We start from the raw sequence: 13,803 nt of genomic DNA, 5'->3' as shown, positions 1-13,803 counted from the left end.
CAGAACATAACAGAAAACTATCCTCTCACCTTGTCCTCTTGTTCCTCCTCTTGTCTTCTCTCACCTCTCTCCCTTCACCTTCCCTCTCGTCTCTCCTTTGCCTTTTCTTTCCTCCCCTATTGCCTCCTCTTGTTACTCCCTTCTCATCTCATTTTCTCACCCATCCATGACGGTACAACTCTAGTGGTGCCCTATCGTCTGCATGCTCCTATAGCGCTTAGTGAACTCCCCACTACCCTCCTCTCTCTATTCTAGCTCTCTCTCTCTCTCTCTCTCTCTCTCTCTCTCTCTCTAAACACATCACCAGTCTAGCGTGAAATGGCTCATATCATCGCCACAACAGCATATCTCACACTGTGAGCAGCTCCAACCTAGCTACCACCAACCACTAAGCCATCAAATGGAGAGGGAGCGAGTGAAAGAGCAGGAAGGAGAATTTGAGATTTGAGAGAGAAAAAAGGAAACATACAGAGAAGAGGAAAACAAAACGAGCAATGAAGGGAAAGACTGAGTAAGTCAGAGGGAAGTAGGTGAAGGAAAAAAGAGTGAGGAAAAGAAAAAGTTTGAAATAGGAGCTGATTGGAAGGGGAGATGGAGGAAGAGGTGAAATGGAGGCAATAGATTAAGGGAGAGAAGGAAGGGAAGAAGAGAGAAATAGAAATGGGAAAGCAGGTATACTGGGAAGAGAGGGAAGGTAGTGGACAAAAACAGATGCCGCTGTATCTGGTTGTGTCTGTAAATGTCAGTTTGCATATGCTTGTGTCGCAAACCTAGCAGTAAATCAGTCTGACAGTGATCGCGGGTTTTGGTATTTTAGGTGGTGGATGCCAGCTGCCTCGGGCCAGACGACTGAAAACATTTTGTCTGCCATGAAATTGAATTAAACATTATAAGATGCCTTCTTTGTTGAGTCCAATCCTGTTTCTTTTGAGAAGGCATTTTGTTCAGAAACAAGCACTAATTAGAGCACCACAGCGTGCTAACACATGAAAAGTGCTTTATGTAACAGTTAAGTATATCATTACCAAATGAGACCACCACTGAGAACACTGGCAACTCCTGCCTACAACTACACTGTGTCTGAGCAGTACATCCGCCCGGTTTTGCAGGGTTTCCAGCAGGTCTCTGGACAAATAAGACACAAGATAAATCTCACAGAGTTTTTGGTGATGGAAGAAGAAACTTCCTTCCTTCCAGGATCTAACTTGTTTGCCAGCTTCAGTGAAACCAGCCAACCTTCAGACTACACTTGTCTGTCACTTGCCTTTGGAGACGCTCACTTCAAAATCAGGTGACCACAGTTCCTTGAATTGCTGCACTGACTTGGCCATGGCACATGTCAGACTATGTGTTGAATTCTTTCCAATCATAGCTTGGTTCAACAAGGTCTGAAGGAGGTGACAGACACCCACTTTTACATTCCCAGTGGAATTACTGGATGATGTTGACTGCGGTGATGACAGCTATGACGATAAGAATCCTAATTTTCACACCTCTCTCTTCAGCCACAGGACGGTTACCGCCTGGTGCAGCACTTTCAGTTCATCGGCTGGCCGGCCTACAGGGACACGCCTCTCTCTAAACGCTCAATCCTCCAGTTGGTCAGGAGGTTGGCTAAGTGGCAGGAGCAGTATGACGGAGGAGACGGGAGGACTGTGGTACACTGCCTGTAAGTTCAATGTTGCACACACATGTAGATGCGCATCCTCTATAACATGTAACAAAACTGTAAGAAGCAGGTGAAAGGAGGACTGGCTTGTTCCAGGGATGCTCACTAGGATGAACGATCGTAGAAAGACAAATGTGCTCTTAGTGCGTGTGTGTGTGTGTGTGTGTGTGTGAGAAAGACAGAGAGGTGAAAGATGTTGAGATATACTTAACAATGATGAAGTACGCTTTCTCTAAAAGAACACATCCACACACACACACACACACATACATTTAAGACAAATCAGATGTTCACTTCACACACAGAAGCGCACATTTTCATGGAACCATACACACACACAACCCTTTAAGATGATATATACAATATATGGTATTTCTAGACTCATCCATTGTTCTCAGTTGTTATTTGATGCTTTATTTTCCCCCACTGATCTGTCAAACATACAGATGGCCTGAACTCAACATTTATCTCAGTTCAGATATGTCTGGTGTGCACTATAAGGAGGCGAAGGTGGTCTAAAAACGTTTAAAGGACTATTCATAAATGCTTAATAAAATAAGGTACTAATTTATTATAGCTGATAACAATGGTTATGGCTCATGTCTATAAATTAGCTAAACTGTGCCTTATCTAAGCCTATAAGATTACAAGATAATCACATTAATATTAGAGTTAGACCTTATGTCTCTGTTGTTTTCAATAGACTTGGATGATACATTACCAATCACCCACCAAGACCTACAAAACACCCAGCCTTATTTTAAGCTATAAATCACTGGAATAGTCACCATATATACGTACATAAAGTAAATGGCCTCAGCCTCAGCCAGTAATACTATCTGAAATTGTTCTCAGATTATAGTGAGATTTCTTAAACATTTTATACCAAAATGCAATGTTTGCAAACTATATTGAAATAACCTGTCACACTCATCTTCTCATTGATGGTCTTGTTTTCTGTAGGCCACATGTTTGCATCAGTATTAAATTGAGATTGTTTCATAACCAGTTAAAAACTCTTTTCAGTAGGTTTGAGGTAGTCACCGATTTTATGTTTTCGATACGGTAACCTCAGTCTGCAGTGTGGGGTTTCTAGTCACATGAGATAAACAGTATGTGGTAGTCAGTTATAACAGGATGATCAAAAAGTTACAGCAGCAGTTACAGTCGTAGAGTTGGTTTCAATAAGAAAAAACAAACCTGAATAATAGCGATTACACACAGACACGTATGTGCGTACACACTGCGTATTACCGCTGAGCTCCACACAGATCCTATCTGAGCAGAACAAATGAAGCTGATAATGAGGGAGGGAAACGGAGGCTGTAAAATCTATAGTCGAGAGATTACAGGGAACTTCACTAACAATATCACACAAACACTCACATGCACACACACTCCAAACATTGCCTCAAGCACATCATTGGTGCTCATCCAATCAGCTTTCTCTGTCACAGCTCATTGGGCCAATCAGAATTGGCATTGATTTGTTTTGTTTTTTTTTCTAGCTGCTGTGAGGTTTTTTTTTTTGCTTTCAGTGTGTTTTATATCTCAGTGTGGAAGAGAAAGAGTTTGAAATACAAGCTGTTATGGTTAAAACCCACGGTGTATAATGCAAAATCAAGGAAGGGGGAAAAAAATGAATCTGAAATTAATATCTTAAATAATGCTAAATGATTTCTTGATGTGCAGTTTATATCTCAAAAACTTTTTTATTGATTTTAGGCTACGGTGAACAATCTGAGTCACTTTATGTTCATAAATTTTTTAATGAAACCATCCTTCAATCAATACTGTCAACTGCTAAATAATAATAATATAGTTTGTCACTAAAAGAAGCAGGAGCCAAGAGTATCAGTGCAGCTATCTAAAAATGAATTGACTGGTAGATATTAACTATTAACCAGAATCAGTGGTTAAAATGCTGGTGTTTTATAGAAATATAGATATTGACAGATACATATATCAATGTTGACCCTAAAATCAATACCCATAGCTATTGATTGCTTCTTATAAGATATTCTACTATAACATGATAATGATTGAAATGAAAATTTAAATACTGGCAAATAAAAAAAGACAAATCATTTTGGAATTGCCCCACCGTACCGTACCCACTACCCTGACTGCAATGCTCAACCCCAGTAAATGTGACTGACAGGATGCAAGCTTTCTCTGCTTCTGGCTAAAGACAGCTACACTGGCTAATCAGCCCCAGATATTGATTTCACAGACTCAGTAATGCTAGAGATAAGGAGAAACATGATGGTTCAATCAGTAGCTGTTGAAAATGGATTATTTTTCTGCTCTTCACTTGTTCTGGAGGTTGGAGTCTGATGGGTCTTTAATGCTGAGTACATGTCTCATTTTCAGCAAATCACACTGGGGAACCTGTTAGAGAACTGTGAGAAGCAGCACACTTAACACAGCAATCTGTGCTGTATTTATCTAAACGTATATATGTATATGTATTTTAGATAGAACAGAGTAAAGTAAAAATTTGTAAAATATTGCACTGTCTTGTCCTAACAGATCCCTAAATTATTAACGGCATGTTCATATCTAAAATGATGTGGTTCCAAGTATTAACACCTTGATTCAAACATCAACTATGTCCAGAATTTCTCTCTTTCAAAGTATTTAACCAGCTACATTAACTGCCAAACTGTCTTGCCTAGCTCTTTAGTGCACATGACTTAGCTCTGAAATTGTTGTGGTCCAAATAAATAACCACCCTACATATCCCACCTGAATCTGTGGGCATGATGTAAACATAACATAACGTAATATTAGAAAAATTAGACACATCCTATCACAGACAGATGCAGAAAAACTAATCCATGCATTTGTTACTTCAAGGCTGGATTACTGCAACTCTTTATTATCAGGTTGCCCCAATAAGTCCATTAAAACGCTCCAATTAATTCAGAACGCTGCAGCACGAGTACTGACAGGAACTAGAAAAAGAGATCACATCTCTCCTGTACTAGCTTCTTTGCATTGGCTCCCTGTAAAATGTAGAATAGAATTTAAAATCCTCCTCCTCACCTATAAAGCTCTTCATGGTCAGGCCCCTTCATATCTTAAAGAGCTCATAGTACCCTATTACCCCTCTAGAACACTACGTTCTCTGAATGCTGGGCTACTTGTGGTTCCTATAGTCTCTAAAAGTAGAACAGTAGCCAGAGCCTTCAGTTACCAAGCTCCTCTCCTGTGGAACCAGCTTCCAGTTGTGGTTCGGGAGGCAGACACCCTCACCACATTCAAGAGTAGGCTTAAGACATTCCTCTTTGATAAAGCTTATAGTTAGGGCTGGATCAGGTGAGTCCTGAACCATCCCTTAGTTATGCTGCTATAGGCCTAGACTATCGGGGGATTTCCCATGGTGCACTGAGCTCCTCTCTTCCTCTCTCTTTCTGCACTCATTCATGTTCCATTAATGCATGTTACTAACTTCACTTCTTCCCCGGAGTTCTTGTGCTTTCTCGTCTCGCAGGTTCTTGTCGATCCTGGTGGAGCCTCCTGCCATGGTCCTGCTAGATTGCCATTGCCAATACTGTTGTTGCTGTGCACCTGTCTGTCTGTCTGTCTGTCTGTCTGTCTCTCTCTCTCTCTCTCTCTCTCTCTCTCTCTCTCTCTCTCTCTCTCTCACCCCAACTGGTCGAGACAGACGACCACCCACCTAGAGCCGGAGGATCTGTCCTAGGTTTCTGCCTTTTAACAGGCAGTTTTTCCTTGCCCTTGTCGCCAAGTGCTTGCTCATGGTGGTACTGTTGGGTCTCTGTAAATAATGTTATAAAGAGTTCGGTCTAGACCTGCTTTATTTGAAAAGTGTCCTGAGATAACTTCAGTTATGAATTGGAGCTATACAAATAAAATTGAGTAAAATTGAAAATTGAATAACATAACATGAATATGTTTCACCACCACAAAAAAGTCTGAGATATAATGAAAATAGGATGCAATGTGACACTGAATTAGCTCGGGGGTGTTAAGCATAGATGTCAACTTTACTTCCTGACCCAAAGTAAATCAAACCATTGATATTTCTCTTCTTTCATCACCCCTTACCAAGCACTTAACCAAAAAGCATCAGCATGGATTGCCACATTTTACAGCAGCTACTGGTGGACAGATATATTTTTAAAATACACAATTTTCTCAATAAAAAACATGTATGCTAGATAGCTGTGCAAAAATGATGATTGTAGATGTAAGAAATGGCCTGCAAATGACATTTTCTTTTAACATTGAGCTGGTACTTATGATTGAAAGGGCTTACAGGTTGACACTCTATGGATGTTAATACAATACAAACATCTTGTTCATTTCTATATAAACTATGTCATTCAAGTTAGTAAGTTATTCAGTGTCTTCGACCTTCCGTACCACTTCAGTCTTGACCTGTCTTGATTTTATTGGGCTTGCTGGTTGTTCTACAGTAATTAGGTTTAATGCATTTCAGCTTAAAGATGTTTCTGACAGCTCTAATATAAAATGTATTCACTTTTTTCCTTCTTTAAAAAACTATCTTTTGACACTGTAGCCAGCCTTCAAAAAAACTGAAACTAACACGAGGTCAGAAAAAGAAGTGCAAAAGGAAAACCTTGCATTTAAAATTTCTATCTCAAATATTAATATCCAAATCCAGTCTAATGAATACCTGAGGTTCTGTGTCCCATTTCAAAATTTACACATAAAAAATGTAATAAAACCTGAAAATAACTAGTTTTTGAGGTAGAGGTATTATGTTTTCAGTGGTTCTGAGCAAAGAAAAGGTTTTCAATCAATGGTCTAGTGGCAGGTTTTATGAATAACAAATACATAATATTGTTTGTTTTATTAACCTTCTGTACCACTTTTGAAAGCATTCAATTATAATTACAGGCCTTAACAAAAATAAGAAGATAATAAAATCTGGAAAAGTGACTACTAATCTGATACCATCTAAGCTATCCTGATTGGAGCGCAGACTGTAATGGTCCTGGCATTGCTAATACAGCGCAATTAGACAGTGGGTGATTTCTGTGATGGCTGCCACTCTACCTCTCAGTGCCTGAATGTTTTATTCAGTCTGAATACTGAAGGAATTCAGCTGGAACCAGTTGAGACGAGAAAGTCTGGAGCTCTCTTCATGGTGGGTGGTCGGACTGCTGACTGGCAGAGCACTGATTGCTGATTGGGCCACATAGACAGTAAAAACACAAATATGTTTGCATCACTGCATCACTTTGTCCATTATAGCAAGTTAGCCTCTGTATTAAGTCTAAAAACCTCAAATTTATGGTGAGCAAATCCATTCAGATGTCTTAAATCCATTAGTAGAGCTCATGTTCTTTTGCTGCAGTGACAGGTTTCTTTGTACTTCATGTTCACTCTGTGACATCCTGCCATTCTTTGTCTAATTCAGGCTTTTCTTCACTTTCATTGTTTTTCACTTTGGGTAGATTTAAAAAAAGTCTTCTAAAAAAACAAAGTTGACTTTCTGGAACTCGTATGTACTCTGTACAGTAATTTGCATTTCGGAGAACCCTAATCCCACTGTTACAAACATAGTTAGGCTTTGTGTATTATTATCTTTTTGTTACAGCTTTTGCACTATTTCACCCATATATGGTCTAAAAAGGGTGCATTGTTTGTCTTTGAACCTAAGTCGATTGTTAAAGTCAAATAATTTATAATTTTTTTATGAAATGCCACAAAACAATACAGTTTTAGGAGTGGTACAGATGAGTAGTATGTTAAAGCTCACCTCACAGTATTCCCTGTAGGACAACAGGAATGTGGGTATTTCAATAAACATTAAAATGCAATCAACCAGTCCCAATATCATAATTTTACAAAAACAGACACAAAGCTAACTCACTCAGACCTGCTGTTCAACAAGAAAAATCTTAAAACAATCTGACCCGTGGCCCTTTGCTCCATGTCAGCCCCTCTCTCTCTCCTCCCTTTCATGTCACTCTTCAGCTTTAACTATTGATTAAAGGCAACAAAAAGCCCTAAAAAATATTTAAAAAATAAATAAATTCAGTTTGGTTATGGTTAGGTACAGTAAAACATTTTGTTGACCCATCCAACCCCCCAACCTCCTCCCTCTGTAGACTTTCTGTCTCTGAGACGTCACACGGCTTCCTTCTTTGCTCCTGAGGGACAAAAGTCCAATTCCTGCAGCCGTTTGTCACTTGCACATAAACATGTGTCCTTTTGGAGTATTTGCTAAAGTTACTTGGGAGTAGTCTCCAAATCCATGCTTTTCTGTTACCCTGAAAGATAAAGATGTTGCCTTTTCTAAACTGGAAACCATTCCTCTTACATGCTAACAAACACGAACCTAAGCTTTAAACGCAATCACAACAAAGAAACACATCTTGCTTCTTATAACCTCTTTCATTGAGTTTTATTAAAACCCATTGAACATTTTCTCAGTTTAGGGTTCAAAGGTTTCAAGAGCACTTTTGAAAGGCTGACACTGTCAACCTCAACACAGCAGCTGCAACAAAGCAGAGGCAGGAGAACAACTCTAAAGGAAAGAGAAATGCCTGAAAGGAAACATTAAATTCCATGATAAACACAGTTTAAAAAGCAAAGCTCCCAGGGTGATAAAAGGGGAAAAGCAAGTACTGCTGTTCTGTAAAGGAGAGTGAAAACCTCTGAAACTAGAGGTGTTTTCATCTTTTACATCCCCGCCTTTTCTTTCTTTATTCTCTCTATCCTTTTTTCTGTGTTCCCTTCAACTCTTATGTTCTCCAGCTTTTATAATCTTGTTGTTTTTCTCTGTCTATGATCAGCAGGAAGATTTTTCCGTACACACCTAGGTTTCCTGGATGATGATGTTGTTGTTTAATATTGAAGATCTTTTATCCTTCTCACCTCTCCCTTCTTCCTCCCACCTTCCATGCCTCCTCCTCCTCTGCAGAACCGGCGGAGGGCGTTCTGGAACGTTCTGTGCCATCTGCAGCATAAATGAGATGATCCAGCAGCAGAACATTGTGGATGTTTTCCACACCGTCAAAACACTGAGGAACAACAAGACTAATATGGTGGAGACTATGGTGAGGACTGATAACACACACACACACACACACACACACACACACACACACACACACACACACACACACACACACACTCGCACAAACATTATCATATTATTGAGGAGGTCTGATTTAGTCTCACATAGCTTTTCACATTCACTTCACACACAAAGGACCACATTTATTGTGAATATGTTAGCCTGAAGTCTAGTTGAATCTCTAAATGTTCATACTATAATTAATCCTGGCAAGCATAAAAAAAGAAAACCAGCACGAGAAAGGAAAGTAAAAAGTTACCATATGTAATTATGGATAAATGTGACAATTACTTCAGATTAAGACAGTTTGTATTGCCTTAGACCTTATATGTACAAAAATAAATCAGATGGCAGCGCTGGCTGGTGAAGTTCACATCTTACATCTTTACAGCTCCATCGGATCTGGAATACAAAGAATAGTGAAAGGTTAATGAGCAAGTCTACCTTCTCCTTGTTTCTACGTTTGACTGTTATTTTATAGTCATTCATGTATTTATTACATATTCTGCATATCATTTTTAAGCTTTTTAAGCTTAAAGCCTTAGAATTGTTTTCTTTATATTCAGTTTTTTTATTTTCTGTTGATGATGATGGATGAATAAATTAATATTAAATTGAAGCATAACTTTTTGCAGCATTTGCTGGTACTCAAGGAAAGTTCAGTTTAAGATATTTAAAACATACTTTGAATTCAACTTAAGGTACTTTTTAATCCTTGCTTGGCAATGCGTAACAGTGAAGAAATCATTTTGCAGATGGCTTACCGTTGCCTTTCTTTCCCTCCCCTCTGCAGGAACAGTATAAGTTCTGCTATGAAGTGGCTTTGGAGGCGCTCAGCTCCTTCTGATTGGCTGTGGGCTGAACATCTCTTTTCTGATTCGCCGTTGACGCTGCCTGTCATTCTCAACGCAACACTGGGTCACACAAAGTGCAAAACTGCTTTGTGTTGACCTGAACCCAACCTGTGAGCCTGTGTGTGTGAGTGTGTGTGTGTGTGTGTGTGTGTGTGTGTGTGTGTGTGTTTTTGAGAGTGTGTGCACTCTGTGTGAATAAGAGAGGGCATGCTTGCATATTTGACTGTGCGCGTGTGTATCTATGTGTGTGCCTGTAAAAACACACACGCAACCTGTACAGAAGAGAAAAAAAAAGGCGACAGACATACACACCAGTGATTTTCATGTGTGTGTTCGCTTCAGCAAGACTGGGGACTTTACATGCTTGTACAAAGAAAAAAGAAAAAATGATACGTTGAAAAAACAAAATCAGATGTTAAAAAAAGCGCCACTTTTTCCTTCTCTATCTCTCTGTCCTCTCTGCTGGGCTGTGATGTGACTATTGTACAGTATTTCCTTTTTAGATATACTCTATGCCTTGAATGTTGTCTCCCTCTGAAGGCTGGATGCACACTGGAAGATTTTTGAGAACTTTCACATTTAGCTGAGGTTCAAGCGATGCCTCGACTCTGCATTTTGAACTCCAGTGTTTATCCACAGAGTATTTGTAGAAAGTAATGAAACATGTCTGGCTGACTTTAGCTGAAATGTGGATGTTGTTGATGATTCAGTTAGCTGGATCAAAGCAAAAACCAACAGACACTTGTTAATATTTCTGGCATTTTTCTTTGAAATCACAAGCTGATGAATTTTCCTTGAGGCTCGGGCCTCCTGACTGCGTTAATGATACTTGTAATTCAGTAATTGGTTACAAAATATTCTCAGTATGGTTTCTTTTCCTTCATACTGCATCAAGTCAACAGTTTCGCTTGAAAAATGTGGTTGCAAATACTGTTAAACAGGAAGAAGTAGCATGTCACAAGCTACAGTGAGTGGAGTCTAGTGCATGGTGAAGAATAACAACAGCATTAAACACACAAAAGAAAAAGAAATCATGCCTTGCCTTTAAGACCAAATGTTGTTGTTGTTGTTGTTGTCTCTGCTCCAGGTTTTTTTTTTTCATTGGGGCTGTAAGAAAAAAAAAAGTTTCATAAATCTATTTTGGAAGACTTTACGTAAAGTCGGTTTTGTCAAAATCTTATAGTGTGCATCCACCCTTACTGTAAATACGATAAGACAACCACAGTCAAACAAACAAACAGACAAACATCATGCACCAGACACATTTCAAAATAAAGGTTTCATTTCAAAACACTATCGCTCTGAAAAGCTGTGTCGGTGACATTTTCCGCGACTTGGTGGCTATAGTTTGGAACAAAGTCTTATTATTATACCTTACAAACTGTCCATTTAGACATGTTGTCTAAAGAATTAAGATATATATTTTTGCATATTGCACATTTAGCTGACGCCCACATTCAGAGTGACTTAAAATGAGGAAGCCGATGGCAGTTAAGTTTTATCCTTAAGGAGACATTAAGAACATGGCTGTTTGGGTTGAACTTGTGATGCTCTGGGTACAGGAAACGTTTTTCAAACAACGATGTCAGACTGCATCTTGTTTGTGGTATTAACGGCAGTGACACGCTCTCACTGAAGATAACAAAAACCCTCCATACAGTCATTCCATATAAAAAATTATGTAACTTATTCTACTTTTTTCCAGTTGGTTTATGTGGTTTAACATACTTGCTTTGAAAGGACAAACTGGGATAAATTATTAACTGAAATCAAGACTAGCCTAACCATGTTTACCCGCATGCCTCCTGAACTGTATGCAGGCAAAATCAATCACTCAGTAGCCCAACATTAGTTTTCACCACGTTTTATTGGTTTTGATCATTTTGACTTCGCCTGAGCAATGAAAATTGTGTACTTCATTTCTTTCTCCTCACTTTTCTTTCGTATCTAATGCCAAGGCAGATGGTATTCAGTTCAACACAACAGCATTAGCATGGGGGGAAACAATATACACAAACTTTTCACTCATTGTTTCCAGTATCTGGCAAGCATTAGTCTCGAAAATAAGATCATTCAGAAATGAGTTGCAAATCAGAATTGCTTATGGATGAACGCAGAGTAAAGTTGACCCACAGTGATCAAAAAGATAGACTCGTTAGTTTTCCTGATTAAGATCAGATCCATAAGCCATGCTGTGTTTCATGTTAGACATTCTGGATACATTTCAGTGAAAAAGAAGCTCTGGGATTAGACCGTTTCCCCAGCCTGCCGTCTTTCATTAAAACGATAACACAAAGACAAAGAGACAGGTCACATTTACTTTTCCTCTGCAAACAAAGCCTCACATTTGCTTTTTCGACAAGCCCATTGAGGTGTGCAGGTTTAAAAATTCATTTAACAAACTCTCTTTCCAGTCCGATAGGAAATGATTTCAGTTGACGGTTGATCCCAGTGGAAGGAGGTCAACATGGCTGACAGTTCAGATGCCACTGCAGCGCAAAGGACATGTTGGGGAGTTAATGAGGATTATACAGGACCTCAGCATTATCTCCTCATTTGATCAGAATTTCATCTTTTAACGAACATATTTCTCTTAAGTCCATTCAAAAGATGTGAGGAGAACTAAACAGGCTAATTTTAAAGTCACACTGCCCGTTTCCGTTTAGCACCCTCTAAACTGTGTTGAGTCATAAGGACTGTGATAATATTTAGGGATTCGTTGGCACTTTTGGTGGCTAAAGAATAGTCGCTGTGTCGTCTGAGGTAATATGGACAATGAAAGAACAGATTAAGGGCTTCATTTTCAAACACCACAGATCTGTTTTAGAAGAATCATCGAAATCGATTTTGTAAGCCAATATCTTAAAAAAAATAAAACTATTTGTATTTACCTTTACGTCATCAATTCATACCAGCAGGAGTCAGTATTTGGAGACAATGGATTCCCCAGTTTGGAATAAAACTTCACATTTAAGGGCGGTGAAGGTGGATCTCTGGTGAACATTTTGTTTAGTTAGCAAAGATTGCTCGTAGGTGTCAATGCTCTTGGCCAGAATCGGCATACTTGTGGCAAAATGTTGTGGCAAACTGTTCAGTCCGCGCTTGCGTTTTATTTGTGTGCTGGAGTCCAGTCAGGCTCCTTAATGGACCTATCAAGACAAAGACAGCAAGAGTGTTGTATTGAAGACAATGTGAATGCCAGAAATGTTTATCATTTATATTTCCACTAAGGCTTTATTTTATTGGCTTGGTTCATGGCCGTTCATCTGTATTATATATTTTGTTTGTTTTCTTTTTGCATTTTTATTTGTCCTGAATTTGTACATTTCTTTTGTATAATTATTATTCCGATGATTATTTGTCTAGCAAAGTGTTGTTTAGATCTGGTGATGCCATTACCATTGGTTGTTTAGTTGTTTGAAATGTGGTTAACATGAAATAAAGGGACCAAAATGTTAAATGTGCTCTCATCTCTCTCTTCTTACAGCCTCTAATTTTGATATAAATCACATTGTATGAATGAATCTGATGGATCAGGTCGACAGCTTAATGTCACAACATGTTAGAAAATATTCCTACAATCCTACTGATGAGTGGTGTGATTTGTATATAACATTCATATTGGTCCTATTTTGGTTGAAACACCAACTGAATGTTTTATACTTACATTTTTTAAACTAGTTTTCATACTGCATCTCATTTTCCCAGTTGAAATTCTGCTGTTATGGATACTGAAGGGGAATCTCTCACGCAGTAAATAATTTAAAGTAATCAGCAACATACAAACTGTGCCCTAAACAGAAATGAGTGAGCTGGGCAAGATCATTTCCCTCTCTCTCTCTTCAATTTGTTAAGAGAGCTCTAGTCTAAAACCTTTGGGTATTTAAGTCTTTAGGGTCCAACATGTGATACTGTCTAGTGCAGTTTTAAACAGTCTTACAGTCTCAGGCTTTAGCATCAAATAAAACCTCGTACAATGATTCTCAGACTGTATCTTGATCTGGTGCCGGTTGCTGCCATATTTGTGGCCTACGTCAGTGGTTTCCAATCTTTTTCCTTAAGGGAGCCCTTTTATTGAGTAAAGTGATGACCCCTGACTTTGACAAATTTATGTTTTCTTCTCCCTGATGGTTGGCTATTAGCACTTTGGTTGTTTTATTGTGTATTTTTCTAATGCAGGACAGAGAGGGAAGGCTCTGTGAATA

The 13,803-nt window shown here is 38.8% G+C and overlaps 1 protein-coding gene across 6 annotated transcripts in view; it reads left to right on the top strand.

The window, feature by feature from the left end:
• ptprt (protein tyrosine phosphatase receptor type T) overlaps positions 1–13,058 on the top strand; it is a 318,570-nt gene extending 305,512 nt beyond the window's left edge. For all 6 annotated transcript variants that reach the window (XM_051415102.1, XM_051415097.1, XM_051415096.1 and 3 more), the window contains 3 exons: positions 1,506–1,669; positions 8,589–8,724; positions 9,538–13,058. In XM_051415102.1, coding sequence (XP_051271062.1) covers positions 1,506–1,669; positions 8,589–8,724; positions 9,538–9,591 — 354 coding nt within the window. In that variant the 3' untranslated portion in view covers positions 9,592–13,058. The remainder of the gene's footprint in view (positions 1–1,505; positions 1,670–8,588; positions 8,725–9,537) is intronic.
• The last annotated feature ends 745 nt before the right edge of the window (positions 13,059–13,803 follow it).

The sequence above is a fragment of the Dicentrarchus labrax genome, unplaced genomic scaffold (genome assembly GCF_905237075.1).
Source record: "Dicentrarchus labrax unplaced genomic scaffold, dlabrax2021, whole genome shotgun sequence".
Taxonomy (NCBI): domain Eukaryota; kingdom Metazoa; phylum Chordata; class Actinopteri; family Moronidae; genus Dicentrarchus; species Dicentrarchus labrax.
This window is presented reverse-complemented; position numbering and strand designations above follow the sequence as displayed.